We start from the raw sequence: 16,348 nt of genomic DNA, 5'->3' as shown, positions 1-16,348 counted from the left end.
ATAATGAACACGAAAACTGTCAAAAGATGCGAAGAATGATGCGAGGCAACCACTGCGCGAGAGAGAAACGATTGTCTGCACCGTTCGATATTCGCCTTTCTTTCAGCTGGCCCAATATTTGTTCTAGAATTGTGTTAAAATATTGAGCTGGTTTCGCAGCGGCTTCACTATACTGTGGCCTTTATATGTATAGCGTCTATCACCAATTATATGAAAAGCGTTTTCAAATATTCAGTTGTTTGGATATAGATACCTATTGAATCTCGCAGTAACCGACCCGAGGTCATTGGAACACTTCTAGTTTGACCCAGCATGTTCATTAATTTGAGGAGGGAAGTTGCTGGAAGATTTTCTATTTTTAAAGATTAATCAAAGGAGACCCAACACTTCATAAAATTAACGAATGCAAATTTTTATAACAAGCACCATGTTTGTTCAAGTCTTTCAAAGACTTATTTTTCTCTTCAAATAAATTTTTTCCGGCCATAGTGCTCAAAATTTCAACATATTGCAAACATCGCATGTTCAAACGGCGTATGTTTCAAAATGTTATTACGGATAAAAAAAATGCTCATTTTCTTGTCTTAGAAACTAAAACTAACTATACATTATATTACACAGGCAATAATCTATATTCAGTTTTAAAGGAGACTAAATGTTGATTTGATACAGCCGATTAAAAAATTTTTATTATATTTTTCCTGGAATCTGAAAAGAAACATATAAATACGCTCGAAAATAGGAGTGTTATTTTTTGTTTGAAGATTAGATACATTGCCCCTTCAGACATTAAAAATTCCTCTTTGAATTTAGAAAGATTTATATATTTTATGAATAAGAAAGTAAGAAGTAAAGAAAATGACAAAATTGACCATTTTTGACTCTATTTAATTGGGCTATACTATAGTTAAATAAGAGATAAGAAGCCACAAATCTGATGCATCGCTGTGGTCCGTTGTGGGTCTTGTTCCAATTCTCGTTTCCTCAGTATATTTTGTATGTTGTAGCCAAAAATAAATTTGGAGATTGTTGTAGAAAGTGTATTCCAAGAATAGTTACTTATTAAACGTTTATGTAGCAACAAAAGTTTATAATAAGTTAACTTAAACAATATGAGTATAATAATATAATAAAATGAATTATCAACGTAACCTTTAAAGGTATTATATTTTTTATTATACCTGACATTATCTTAAATATCAGGAATAAGTGTATGAATTTTGTAAATATAGATGCTTTATGAACAAATTAAAATGAAAACAAAATAAAATACTTGAAATCTACTCCCTCTACTACCATCTCTTATATAGTCCAAGATTTAAGAGTACTACTTGGAGCTAGATGGGTAAAACAGGTAATTGTAATTATTCCAAAAAATTTTACATCGAACATATTCCACTAAAGCTATAAGAAAGAGATACGTTTTTTTCGAATACTTCGTATTATGTACCGAAATTGGCTAAGGCAAAGATAAAGTAACAAATTAAAGTATTCATTTGTATATGGATACTTGCATGCGTGATAAATCGAGTATATTTTATTGCTTCATGTATTCGCACAATCTAAAGGTTGCCTCCCTTATTGCTTCTAAAACCAAATACATGTTCCAGATTGGGCACAAACGCTCCATTTCAGATTCGGTACATAATTTTGAAGTTTCCCTAATAATTATACAGTAAATGAGTTTCAAAATATGTTGCAATGTAGAAGAACTGCCATTTGGAAACAAGCATCATTTTGCATAAATAAGGTTAGCGGACGTATTATTGGGTTATTATATTTTTAACTACAATAAAAATATCAATTATGCATGGTTATATAGGAAACATACACTTTATTTAAAATATTTTATTTATTATCTTTGGTACTTTTATAAATACAAAGTTGATATTTATCGCTCTAAAAATTACTATTGTTTGGGAAATTAATTGTCTTTGGAAAAAAAGAGATCACTTATGCATTTTTTATGTAAAATACTATAGGCAACCCATGGGTTTTTTACTCCGTTCTTATTGCAACTAGCAGCTTCACTCAATTGCTGCACCATAATGTACCTTATCAATGACTAATAATTCAGAAGAAACATTTGTAAACTTACTGCGAATCAATGAACATTATGTTTTTGAGAAAAGGAAACGTACCTGAAAATAACAGAAGAAATAATGATTACTCAATTAGGCAGAGATGGAAGAGATTCATTTTGTTTTCAAAGCTTAATTTCTGAATATTATTTAAGGGAGCTCTTTCGCCGCCAATGTTAATTAAAAAATATTAGATTAAAGGAGTAATAATTTTTTTATAATAATCTTTAAGTCTTTATCTACCATATAGTAAAGTTTCGATCATACTCTACCGTGTAAATTTTAGTGAACATTTTTTTAAAAAATGTTAAAATGTTGACAGTCTTACGAGAAAGTAAAACCCTATACCAACTTTTCTTGAATTATACTATACCAGTTATCGATTAAATGGAGTGAAAAAAAACTGAAAATTAGTTTTTCGAAATATTCAGGTTTCGGTTTTTGTAATAAGACTTATTGTTCAGCAGAGTAGGGTTTTTTAAGATGATTTAAATTTATTTTAAATACCTCGAGATAAGCAACAGATATTGGTCAATATTTCGTAAAAGTAAAAGAAAGATTTTTGGATCCTGGGATTTTTGTATATTAATTAGGAAGCTATATATATCTTTTGTTGTTCATTCTTTACATCCATTTCCTTGTTATTTCAAGCGGTATTTAATGAAAATATATCACAACCCAAAGCTAAAACACTGACACGTCACTCAATCTTAGAGCTATATAGGATCTTAGAGCTAATACAATACACAAGAGGGATGTTCTTTTTTGCATACACATTCTGTATGCAAAAAAACACTATCATTTTCTACTTAAGCTGAGTATAAATAATTAAAGATACGGTTCTTTAAAAATTTATGTGTCAAGCAGGACACTACTGCTTTCCAAAGAATCATGCGGGTTTTCATTTTATAAAAATATGTTATTATTCAATTAAAATGTATTTTAAAAGTTTGCAATAATGTAAAAATTCAAATTATTGCGTGATTAGTATTGATAAAAATAGTTGTTGGTAACATACTTTGTAAATACTTGTAAAGTAAATATTATTGAAATTTTTATATAATACAATTCTCTTTTAGAATTGCATGAAAATTTTATATTGAAAAAAAAAAAATGTAACATCAATTATTTTAACTTGAAATTAAACAAATAACATTTTTGCTTTAAAAAAAAAAAACAATAGTCTACAGTACAGAGAGGAGTAAAGTTTTGTGAATAACACTCTTACGAAACTTCGTAACCAACAAATTTTACATTTACGAAAACTTTGGTAATTGGGACATTTTCAATGTGGAAAACGGAAAACATTTTGCTTTAAAATAAATAATAGGCTACAGTACAGAGAAGGGTATAATAATTTCGTCAATAACACTCTTACGAAACTTCGTAACATATAACGTTTACATTTACGAAAACTTTGAAAATTAAGGCGTTTTCAATGTGTAAAACGGAAAATATGCCAATTAAACAACCTTTTTAAGAAAATATGAACAATCATTTGCTCCATTGTTGAACGTAAGATAAATGAATATAATAAGAGAGAATAATCGTGGCCTGCAAAAATATTGGGCCGTTTGACGTGACCTTCACCTCCAACATGTCAGAAAAACGAGGGTATGAAAATTTATCAACAACCGGCTAATTTTTACACAATTTTTTAATAAATATTAGTAAAATTGAATGCACATACTGGCCTCCAAATTCATGAGCCGTTTTTTCAGAGCTACTCTTTAAACATGTCAGTTTAACGATTATCTGTACTACATATAGAGCGTGGGTCATTTTAATTTATAATGGCTAATATCTCGATTTGTTATTAACCAATCAAAAAATAACTTTTACAAAAGTTGCATAGTTTAATAGGGGACATCATGTTTTGACATCAAATTGGATCTAGTTCTTTGGATTTCTTGCTTAGACAAATTATATTCAAAACGGTAAGGGCGAGAATTACACTTTAAAACATTTTTTCGAAAAACGTTAGAATGTCCTCTATTGCCCTTGACAACTTGTGTCTAAAGCATTTTTCCTTCGATAAAATGCATGACATATTTTTAAGTCGAATTTCCTCCGAAAGCTGACGATTTCGAAAAATATGTTTAATATCACCTTCTGATAATTTTACGAATATAAACCTGTATACAGTCCCAACAGGCTTAAATTCAAAATACACAAATTTTCTATATACATATATTTTTATTTATTAATTCATAGCCATAAATGCAGTTTTTTTCTGCTTTACATACATTTTTTTTAAAAAAAGGATACATATATTTATTTATCTCTATTTATGGTATAGAATACATCAAACATACATACATAGATATAATGTACACTTTCTAAAAGTGAAATTAATGTACTTATATATTACAATTGCATAAAAGTAACTAGTAAATAAAAAAGATGTATATAAAATAAACAATAAATCAACAATTTAATGATATTACTTTTCTTAAACATGATACAGGAGGCAAAACATTTAAAAGTTACGTTTTAGTGGAAAATACTTTGGTATTTTAAATTCTTTGATTGTAGTACACTACACTCCAGGAGTCGGTACCAATTGAGTATCAAAATTCGAGGAGAAACTTTCAGTAAAGTAACTTAGTATTATTGATTATTGTTAAAAGCTTTTTACATCAAATTGGGATTTTTCCTTTTGTCTTTGTGCAACAATGGCAAAGTAATGTGACCATAAGTCCCGTTTCAAAAGGAACTGTCCCTTTTTTCGATACTCCATTCCATGTCCAAAGAGTTACATTAAACACCTTATAATTGAATTTAATGTACTTTTTGGTGTAGAGTGCCGTTTTCATACCATATATATATATGTAAATATACAAGGTATAGGTGTTCATAAAATCACCTAATTAGTCCATTTTCGGTTGTCCGTCCGTCCGTCTGACAACTCGATAACTCAAAAACGAAAAAAGATGATTGAATGTAAAAAATGTTCCTTATAAAAAATTAACAACTTTGAAACATTTTTTCGTAAACATCACTGTTTACCCGTGAGGGAACAAATTAGGCGCAAGTTGTATAGTATGTATTATATAGGAATATCAGTTATGTATGTGTGACATGTTTGTATGTGTAATGTGATAGTCATCAACACTGTCTATACATGATATTTCAACAGTTAACTCTAACTAATTATTGGCGATCCAAATTTAAGTTGCCGGTAAAAAATTATGCAATAGGCTCAGGAAAGCCCTAATGGATGGAAAATGATTTTAAAAAAACTGCTTAGAGGTACCAAATTTTTAAATGTTGCGTTTTAAACCTATTTTTTTCCAATTATGTCCACTTTTGCGAGTGAGTATTGCTCAATACTCAAATTAAAACTACACTTTTTCTTCAATATAACTAAGTAATTTTTAGTTTTTCAAATATATTACCGATGCGTTCTTTTAAAAAAATATTAGAAAGCATTCGAGACCTCAGAAAACTTTAGTAAAAAAATTCTAAAAAATTGATATCTGAATGCTGTTTAAAACTTTTTAAACATATATGAAAAAACAATTTTAAATTCAGATCAACCAAATAACAGGTTTACTCAAAAAATTTCTCGAAGCAAGTCCAACTATTTACTAAACAGATACCAGGCCCCGGAGTGCTTTGCCTCTCTGTATTAAAATCATTCAACTATTTATTAGATACATACAGCCACTTGTATAAAAACACGTAAAGTAGCTAAAGAAATAGAATAAGTTTAGTAAAAATCACTCAAAAGTCAAAAGGAAATCTTAAATACTCTAGGAGCAATAATATTTTGTAGCCGGTGTCCATGTCTGTGCCCAAGTATTTAATTTATACCTTCTATGCGCTGAGTTCAATTTTTGAAGTTGTTTGTTTGGAAATTGGAAGACCTTAGACCTGGTAGTTGCAATTTCCAAAAATTATTAAAAACAATTTTTTCTTCACTGATACAGGAAATGCTGTCTTTTGTTTATTATCTAATGTAATTCTTTTTAATTTATTCAATTTTAGGTTTTTGTAAACTTCTTTTAAAATTTAAGCCCAAGCTCTAACTGAAAGAGCAAGAAGAACAACATATAATAAAATCAGCCATAATAAAATTCCTGTTTTGCCGACGTTGCGAGCTCCTGTACCATATGTACTTAATTTTAACTGAGATATTCTCAAATTTACAAACGATAATAAACGAACCCTAAACTAAATCTTTTTAAAAGGAAATCGAATTCAACCGAATTTTTTTAAGAATTTTATCCTCCATATCGCTTTGCTCATCTAAGGCGATTATAATTTCAGCAGAAACCTTGTAGATGAAATAAACAGAGCTTAAATATCCAAAAATAATAATTTCAGAAAAATCTAGCTCCTATATTATATTACGCTTCAGGTTGAATATCTTTTAAACATAAAAAGACGTTTTCAATTACTCGAAATATGAGACATAATATTTTTTTTTTATTATAATAATTCAGTGAGATGAGATAGTCAGTGCATTCGAGATAATATAGAACTTTTAAAAATAAATTTATTAAATTAGGTTCCGTTTCTATTTAAGGTTTGCACTAAAAAGACTAAAGTAGAATATATTATTTTTGTAAGTACATCTAATATATCCGCTACCTGCTTTCAGTTAGAGGACTTAACTTTTTAAAATAAGTGTATTTTTTATTTTCTATTTGAAAAATTGTTTGCTTATACTAAGCTTCTTTGTTTTAAAATGAAAAATTTCTCTCTAGATTTACTGTTTTTACAAACTTTTCGTCTATATTGTAGCTTAGTATTTTCATTACATTGGTGCTTTTCAATATGAAATAATGGCAATGATATCTTATGGAAGTGTGTAATTGATCTTTTAATCGTTTTAATGTATTAGAAAATTAATGAGAACTACGGAACATTTAATGATGTGAGATACGACGATTTAGCACACTTAACCAGATTTTTCTACGATTTACCTGTTATACAATAAACACAAACTAATATGAAAATACGGTAACGCAGGAGCAGCGACAACGAAGTGAATTTTCAATGGACTTCACACGAATGCCTGTACTTCGTACGTGTATGTGTATATACGAACCCCCCCGCTAGCTACAGAAAAATGCTTTAGCCAAAAGTTGTCAAGCATAAGACAGGATTATCGTTTGCTTCCATGGTTTTTACCTGCAATTCTAGTTTCAAATTTACCTGGGTTTAAACTTTATTAACGCAGTCGGATGGCTTTAACAGTCCTTGATAACTTTAGTCTAAAACATTTCTCTAAGGCTAGCGTATTTTCTTTCGATTAAATGCAATAATAACATATTTTTAGATCGTATTTCATCGGAAAGCTAACGATTTTACTGTTTGACTATTATAGCACCCAAAACAAATCCGACACTAGAAAGTGATATCCCATCTTAGTCTAAATAATTTTTGTAGTATTTTATACCGTTGATGAAGTTATGCCAAAATTTCTTCAAATGTTCATACTAGATGTTAAAAATGACTATCATTAAATTTATATATATATTTATATAAATACAAACACAATAGCTACATTTTCTTAGGTGAAAATTAGCTTAAAGTATAAATATCATACGAAAGCATAAGCAGAGCAGGACAGTTACATGACACATGATTAAATTACCAACAAGTCATTTATTGTCGTCTTCCTTGTATACGTGATGATTAAACAGGTCAAAAAAACGAATATGTTAACCTGTTTTTGGTATTCTTTATTTCATTTTCATAATTAAAAAGTAAACTTGTGAACAGCTTATGAATTAAATAAAGCTGCTTATACAGTAATACAATTTCAATATTCTACAATTTATTATTTAATTTTTAGCTTTAGCCCTTTCGCGGGATAGGGGGGTTCTTCGTAGGAAGTAAAACTGGGATGAGTAGACGCAAAGTTTTCTAAAAAAATTTTTATGTCACTGATTACGAATAAGTGCGTCGATTTTACGTAAAATGGTGCAAACAAAAGTTATTAAAAATTTAATAATTTAAATTGCTGTAAGTCGGAAACTAAAAATTTAAGCGGTAAAAGTTGTTAAGTATATATTAAGAAAACGATGTGTCCTAGGGTTTTAGAGGTCGCTAAATCCGAATCTGGCCGTAAAAAAGTAAAAATTTAAAATGAGGGCCAGAAAATTCCATTTTTAGCTACTCCATTAAAAAAATTTATCAAGAAATATTATTACTATGAACGTTCTCGAAGTCACTAAATCCTAATCTACCCATAAAAAATGTGAAAATTCAGTAACTTTCTATAAAGTTAAAAACTATAATTTATTTTTTAATTCAAATTAATAAAATTAATTTCAAAAATATCATATTTTTAATTCAAAGTCAGAATAAATATTAGTTATTAAATATTGGTAATTTTTTAATTAACATATTAAAGTCTGAATAATTATAAAAAGTGAATGGGTAAAATTAACTGACGAAACAGAAAGAAATATGTAAATTAATAGTTATATAATTTATCAAATTATTATTATTAGTTATGTTTAAATTCAAATAACAGCCAAAGTGAGCTGACCTTGAACAATAAATTAGAGCTATATTTTCGGTAACATTCACCCAGAAAAATAAAAATATGATACCTATTAAAATATAAAAAAATTGGCTTTATTAACATACCCATATCAAGAATCTTGATTATACAAAGAGTATTTTGATTATGTGCGAAAGAAAACTCCGGAAAAATCACATTAGACTAAGGATTTACGAGCTAAGCTATCACGCGAAGTAATACCTACATGCTTGCATACGCTAGTGATAAAGAAGTTGAAACTGGAATAGAGTACTTTACGGTAATTTGCTACAGTAAATGCGATTAATAAGTCGTACACGCGAGTACCAATATCTAACCTCAAATTATCATATCTCCGGAAAAAAAAATTAGAGATGTCTAGTACTTAAAACGGAAAATATTTTTCTTTTATAGGACAATAATAATATGGCATATATTTATTATGTATTAGTATTTTATTTTTAGCTATACATAAAAAAACGATTTTTAACCGGTGTAACTTCCTTTTTAATATTTGGGTATAGCACTTTAATTAAATGTTAGGCATGTAGCTAGAAAAACGTGGGAGAATTTTCTATTTTTATTTGAGTCCGATATATAAGCGAAAATGGTTCAAAAAGCGCTATTTTTCCGGTTTTCGCACGAAATTTTTTAATAACTACAAAAAAAAGCAAGCTACAAAATTTTTAATTTTTTTTAATTTAAGTTTTAAGCAAAAAAGTACTCTTGTGATTTTTTTGCTAAGCGCTTAGTTTTCTAAATAAAAATTATTGAAAAATTAAAAATGCAATATTTGGTTTTAAGAAAAATGTGTTCCTTTTTTCAATCTCTGAGGAAATTCTCTTAGCTAACGCAACTCAATGGCTCAAGGTTAATATTTATAAATATATGGCATTAAATAATTATTAAAGGAGTATTTAATGATTAATTAAGTAAAAAAACCGCATTATAGACTAAGATTCACGATTGACCCAGTGTATTATACGGATTTTTACTTAATAATTCATTAAATACTAAAATAATTAAATAATTGTTTAATTTCTTATACTTATAAATATTATCCCTACCCTAAGGTATGTAAAGGTTCAACGTTTAAAAAATGGTTTCAAATCAAATTTGTAGAAAATTGTATTCCCTAAAGACTCTCAAAAAACTGATTTCTGCGGCCGTTGATCTTTAATATCAAGAGACGCGTAACTCGTGGTCATATATATGACTTTTGAGATAACATTTGTACTATCAAAATAAAGGTTTACACAAATATTCAGATTATTTCATTAGATTCCGTGATGAAACCCTAAGATGATTGGACTAATTTAAAAAAACAAAAACTTTCTTGATTCAACTATTGTAGATAATTATTAAACTTACCGAATTGTCTCTATGACAAAAGGAATTTCTTTGATATCCCCCATTAGAACTATTTGCAAATAATTGTTGTTTAGATTTTTGATCGTTTTTTAACGATCCACTATTATTAGCACTCCCACTTGGTGTCGATGAACTTGGTGATGATGTAACATGCCAAGATATAGGTCGTACTGACTGCATACCATTATTATGATTACGTGTCACTGGTAATTGCGAACTATTTGATGTTGATTGCAGTCGATTATTATTTGTTGCATTATTATTATATTTATTATTGTTTGTTGATGTTGTTGTCGTAATCATTGTTGCAGAACTCCACATTTTTTTATTTAAACATCAATTTTTTATATAACAAAAATTAATTTAATTAAACCATGGCACTGAATAACTTTTTATTTATTTATTTATGTCAATCTTTTTGCTTAAAAAATGGCACTTTTGGAAGAAATTTTGTACGTAAATTTACTATTCAAAGTACAGTTCGATCAATTATACCATAAAATAATATATTATATCAAAAAAACAAAAACATGTATTCCTACAATGCAATAAAGAAATTCGTTAGTTGCGCAAACCAAGCAAAGTTTCTATTGAAGAATAATTTGCCTGCTTTCAAGAATAACATAAAGTTGTCACTTGTTCTAAAGAAATTCTCAAAATTAATATTATAATAATAATTAATGAAGGCTTAATGAAGATTTAGTGAAATTTATAGTCTACAATTCTTTTTATTTAAGAAAATAAAATTTTCAAATAGTATTCATCGAAATTATGTACTACCACTAGCTTGTTAACCGCCCGCTTCGCTTCGCTACTTTAAAAGACTGTAAAGACCACCGTGTTATAGCTTTCACCTCCCTTGCTCTCACTTATCCCCTTTCCATAACACTCAAAATAGGGGTAGAGATTGTTTTACACAAGTAAAATATATGTATAGTTTTCAATTTTTTTTTTATTGAATGTAAAATAGTTATAATTTTTTGAGTATATCAGAACAGATGGCTATGAATTTTATTCTTACCAATTCTACGTTTACCATTATTACAGATATCTTTAGTTTATGGTTCAAAATGATGCTCATAGACGGCGCAGTGAAATGTCAACACAGTAAATTTAATTTTTTTTAAAAATATATCTTTAAAAATTATAGCTCATGCGTTAATCATTCAGTAGATTTTGTGTGAAAGCGTCACAGACAAACAACCTTGCTTTCACATTTATATTAAGTATATAGGGATAGAAAAGTGGTAAAATTTTATTGAACAACCATGTATTGTAATGCGTAATCGTTTTATCACAAAAATTAAATTTTTAAATAATAAACTAATTATAATTACAATTAATATTAACAAACAATAACAATAATACAACATTTATTCGAACATAATCATAATTGAATATAATTGTTATTACTAAATAAATCAATAAAATTTTAAACACCAAAAATGAATAACAGTTTTTATATTAATATGTTAAATATGGTAATCAATAATTGTTATATTTTAACAATATTCAAGATTATATAGAGTGTTCAGAATTACACGACAATAATTTAGATGCGTGCTTAAGCAAAAAATAAATAAAAAAATTTTATAAACTTCTTACAAATAGGTTCGAAACTAGACTTGGACTTATTACTTAGACTTATAGATAATAGCAAGTAGTAATTAAATCAATGTCATCCAAAGCGTACATACAACGTTCTCCGTTTACGCAACAGGCTGAATTTAAAGTTTTTCGATTTCGGGTAAGCGTCTTAAAAAATCATCACCCTGCATGACTGTGCGAAATTACAGATCCATATTCCTATAAATTACGAAAATATGAGGGTATCTTCATCTTAAATGCGACACACTGTATATATGCTCTTTCATATTAGAGTGTCGTATTTTTTTAACGCAAGCATATACATAGCGTATACAAGTATATATTTTATGAGAGTTACATTGATGTAAATCCTCTAAAATGAAAATATCGATAAAGAAGATCGCTACGAATTCTCGAGTGCAATATTTGAATTTGAAAAAATGTTGGGGAATTATTTTGTGCAGTGAATTATAAAAATATAATCCCCATTTGTTTACCCTGGGAAACACATCTCAAAAAATAAGTGTGAGGCTTATTTAAGGACGTTCATGCTTGTGTCTGTTTTTTTATGTGCGTTCATAGGGAAACAGTATGTAAATTTTAAAGAATTTTAAATTAGTAGAAAATAGAAATTTTTTTTGAAATTCTATTAAAAGTTTAAATAATAGTTAACTAGTAAAAGTTTCAAGTATGGTTATCGATATAATTTTTGAAAAATATCGATTTATACTTTCCATTTAGTCTCATGTTAAACCTTACTTTTAGTCACTTTTTAAACTTAAAATTTAATGAAATTAATTCGATAACAGGATATTTTTCCTGTTTTAAATCATAGAAAATCATTTAAACTATCGCTTTATCATATTGTTTTTAATTTATCTACTTATATCGTTGACGCATGAACGTCCTTAAGCTTATTCTAAAACTTTTTTATATGACTCTTGTAATAGCTAGTGTTCTCTTAGACGAATATTGAATTGAACGGACACCTTGTTTTATCCCTTTGAATGTCTGCCTAAATTTTAACAGTCATATTATTACAACCTGTACTTAACACAAGTGATTACATTAGTATGTAAGTTATTAGTTATTAGTCATACATATAATTATAATTATAATTGATTTTCAATATTTAACAAAATTATTCTAAATATTTTTATAATCCTAATGATAATTGTGATAAACCGATTAAGCGATAAATAAATTGTTTAACTGAAAAATATATACATTTTATGAAATTTTATTTGTTACATACAAACTTATAGAGGGTGCGTCATTTTTTATGTTGGCATGTAAACATTGAATAATTTTGATTTGTCAAGCGGTTTAGTTGATTAGACATGTTTTGAAAAGAAAATTCAGTACAATTTTTACCATGAATCGCTTAATACCGAAATAACGAGCCGAAATAGTGACGCTATACAGTCGTTTAGTAGTTAACTCAACTTACATATCGTCGAAAATTTCATGGCCAACAGGTATGGTTTGGCAACATTATTCATCGTTTAGTGTCAAATTATATTGAGCAAAGGACTAATTAACACAAAAGTCGCTATAAATGAAAGTCTGGCCACAAAGCGTCCATTTTGTGATTGGTTGACCGCCATTATCAGCTCGCTCCAAGAAAAACGCAGTAAATTGTCAAAATCACTTTCTTTATTAAAATTATTTATTAAAAATCACAATAAATTCATAATTTATTTAATTAAAATCACTTTTAATATTTTAATATCACTTTAATTTAATTAAAATTACATTTACAAATTATAGTTTCAATTGTTTTTTGAAAACGTGATCTATAATTGTACTTTGTTGACAGTATGATATGTTAACAGCCGCCATTATTCGCTCGGAAAGTAAAAGAGACACAGTTCTCACTTCAACTCACACGCTTATACGCATTTGTCCAGACTTTCATTTATAGGGACTTTAATTAACGCCATCATCATGAAAACTTAAACGACTTAAAATTTAATTCGACAATTACTTCAATATCTCGCATGAAGCATTGGCACAATAAAAGACAAAAATTGTAAGAGCGGTTTCTTTATATAAGCGATAAACAAAACTATTGCTATTGGTAAAACTTTTCGATGTTATTAAATTCAGTAGCTTTACCTAAAGAAAAAACACACACACTACTATATCTATAAATTAATAGCACTTCAAAAATATCACTTCTGTACATTATACTTTATTTTGTTTTGAATTAAAAATGCACCTTGGCTAATAATTAAATATGGATTTTGTAATTTTAATTAGTTCATCAATTTCCCGTTGATTTAAAATAATAAATAAATGGAATTATGACGATACTTATAAGTATTTTTGAAAGTAATAAAATGTAATTACTGACTGATGTGTGTAAGTATTTTAAGAAATGATTGTTGTGTTATCTATTTTCATATATATTTAATTAATGATAAGAAATTAAACACATTCTTTTAGAGTGTAATTTAAATCAATTGTTTTCCTTTTTCTTTCAAAAATTTGTTTCTTTAAATTTTTAATAGAAAAAATTTATTACTACGTTTTGTCTTCATGAATTTCCAACAAGCTTTTGAAATTTAAGTAGGACTGGTTTATCCGAGGTTGAAATTTAGCTGGTTAATTATGTATCTGTTTGGCCCGACCCATTTCAGTTCAAAAACTAGAAACGCTCATGAAGTCCCAAGAATTTAATAAGGATAATTTTTAAATAAAAGTTCTCAGATTGGTATATTTTTCAAATCAAGATTATAATCAAATCAAATTCATCATCAAATTCTTAAATTTCGCCAAGAAACCGAAATCGTTTGTAATAACTTTCGTTCATTTCTAAGCAAAACTTTAAGTTCATATAAAAAGATCTGATAGAAATTTTTCCATCCATAAAATTTGCCAAAATCGAGACATATTTTTGAAGGTACCGCGGTCATGATTTCAATTTCTTTCTATTTACCTATGCATAAAAATATTCCTCATAAAATCCAAACAAAGTAGACAAATACCCCTTTTTAGAATCCTGTTGAATCAAAGAAATGAAATATAGAATGCAGAGAGTTACTATTCAAATCGAATCGAATTTACATCGAATGCTTTCGCTTCTAAGTCAAAGCTACCAACGGTTGCATAAACAATTTTTTTATATTGTTGCAAAAGTAAACAATTTTGATTAAACACATCTCTTCAATTGAATTAAATATTTTTTTTTTGGATCAATAATAATAATAATAATCAAACTAAATTTATAATTATTAGGATGGCTGCTTATGATGTATCTCAACAATTCCTTAAGAAATTGACAATTTTGATCTACAAACTCTGCGGCGCAGTTGAGAAAACCATTTGACTCAAAATATCTTTTTTTTCAGTGTGTGTCATATTTGAACCAATCCTTGTACATACCGAGTTTTAAAAGAAGTTTTTCTGAAGTATTTCTTCCAATTTCAATAATTGGTTTACAATATGGCCATTTTTCAGAATTTGTCCAAATATTTAAATAGCCACGTACAAAGTTGCTAGTAAGTGATTGCGAACAAGCTACCACTAAAGGCAGTACTTTTACTATCTTATATTTAAATTTTCTATGATAAAGTGTCAATCAAATCTATTTACTAAATGAGTGAAAATGACCTTAGACGTACATTTTTTGTAGTGACTAAGGCGTTACCTCAAAGTCGTTTAACCTTTTTTGATAAACAAAATAAAAAATAAACAACACGCACATAATAGTACGAAGTATAAAAATAAACTTTAAATTAAACTAAAACGAAAAAAAAAAAGTTAAGAATGAAGATGACACTCCCTTTTTAATGATTATAAAACATACTGGATATTATTATAAATGTGATGCGAATAAACACTACACCACGAAAAATATGATTCATTCAGGAGAAATGATATTATGGATTATAAAAAAATTTTATTGGCCTTGAACTTAAAAATGTATTCATGCAACCTTTGCCAATGTGTATTTTTTTTTATACTCAACAAAAACTTTGTGATATGTTTTACACAGAGTGTCTCAAAAATAGTGAACAACAGAAAAATGGTAAATAGTTTCATATTTACAGAGAAATAATTCTTAATTAAAACCAAAATTTTATTCAAAATTATTAAATTTTATTCCAAAAAAACTTTAGAAATTAAGTTTTACTTGAAAGAAAAAATTGAAATTTCGAAAAAAAATCAACATTTGAAATTTTAAAATAGGCTTTTGTCCACTAAGAATAAATCGGTTGGATAAAAGTTTCTAACGATTAATCATGATATGTAGATAATAAAACACAAAATGAATTTTTTAATATAAAAAGATTATTATTATTTTAAAAAAATTAATTATTTAATATTATACATCCGGTCACGTGGCAGCAAAGACCAATCAGATGTACTTTGAAGGTACTACGTCACGCCTTATAAAAGGCTATGTAAGCTTATAAATACAAAAACATGTAAACTTGCAAATACTTGGAACTTGCATTTACAAAAATGATTGTATGTCAAGTAATGATATCATTCAAGACGCCTTGATACTCTACACTGTATTAGAAGTAAATAATTGGTTTTTTTAAATGCAAAATACATACTGTAAAAAGTTTTTTTTTTTAAATAATACTTTTCTGATATTAATCAGATACTAATGTTAGGACAAAAAGCTATTGTGAACGCAAATTCCTCTGTAAATATTAAACTTAGCGAAAAAATGATCGCATATGTTAGGATATATTGGCTGTCCACAAAGGATACACTTAGACTATAGAGCCCATTGTGGTACCATATACGAGTTTTACCACCTTTTTCGCTGATAATTTTATTTAGTAGATGCTCC

At 27.7% G+C, this 16,348-nt stretch overlaps 1 protein-coding gene across 2 annotated transcripts in view; it reads right to left on the bottom strand.

Annotated features, from left to right (window-relative positions):
• The window catches only part of LOC123290888 (serine/threonine-protein kinase 25), a 107,077-nt gene that overhangs the window by 26,882 nt on the left and 63,847 nt on the right, over positions 1 to 16,348 (bottom strand). Inside the window, exon 1 of one of the 2 annotated variants that reach the window (XM_044871249.1) lies at positions 9,952 to 10,311. The exons of the other annotated variant lie outside the window; for it this stretch is intronic. Coding sequence (XP_044727184.1) covers positions 9,952 to 10,272 — 321 coding nt within the window. The 5' untranslated portion in view covers positions 10,273 to 10,311. Of the gene's footprint in view, positions 1 to 9,951; positions 10,312 to 16,348 lie in introns of those variants that run through there. 2 annotated transcript variants of the gene reach the window in all.

This window comes from Chrysoperla carnea, chromosome 1 (genome assembly GCF_905475395.1).
Source record: "Chrysoperla carnea chromosome 1, inChrCarn1.1, whole genome shotgun sequence".
NCBI classification, from domain to species: domain Eukaryota; kingdom Metazoa; phylum Arthropoda; class Insecta; order Neuroptera; family Chrysopidae; genus Chrysoperla; species Chrysoperla carnea.
This window is presented reverse-complemented; position numbering and strand designations above follow the sequence as displayed.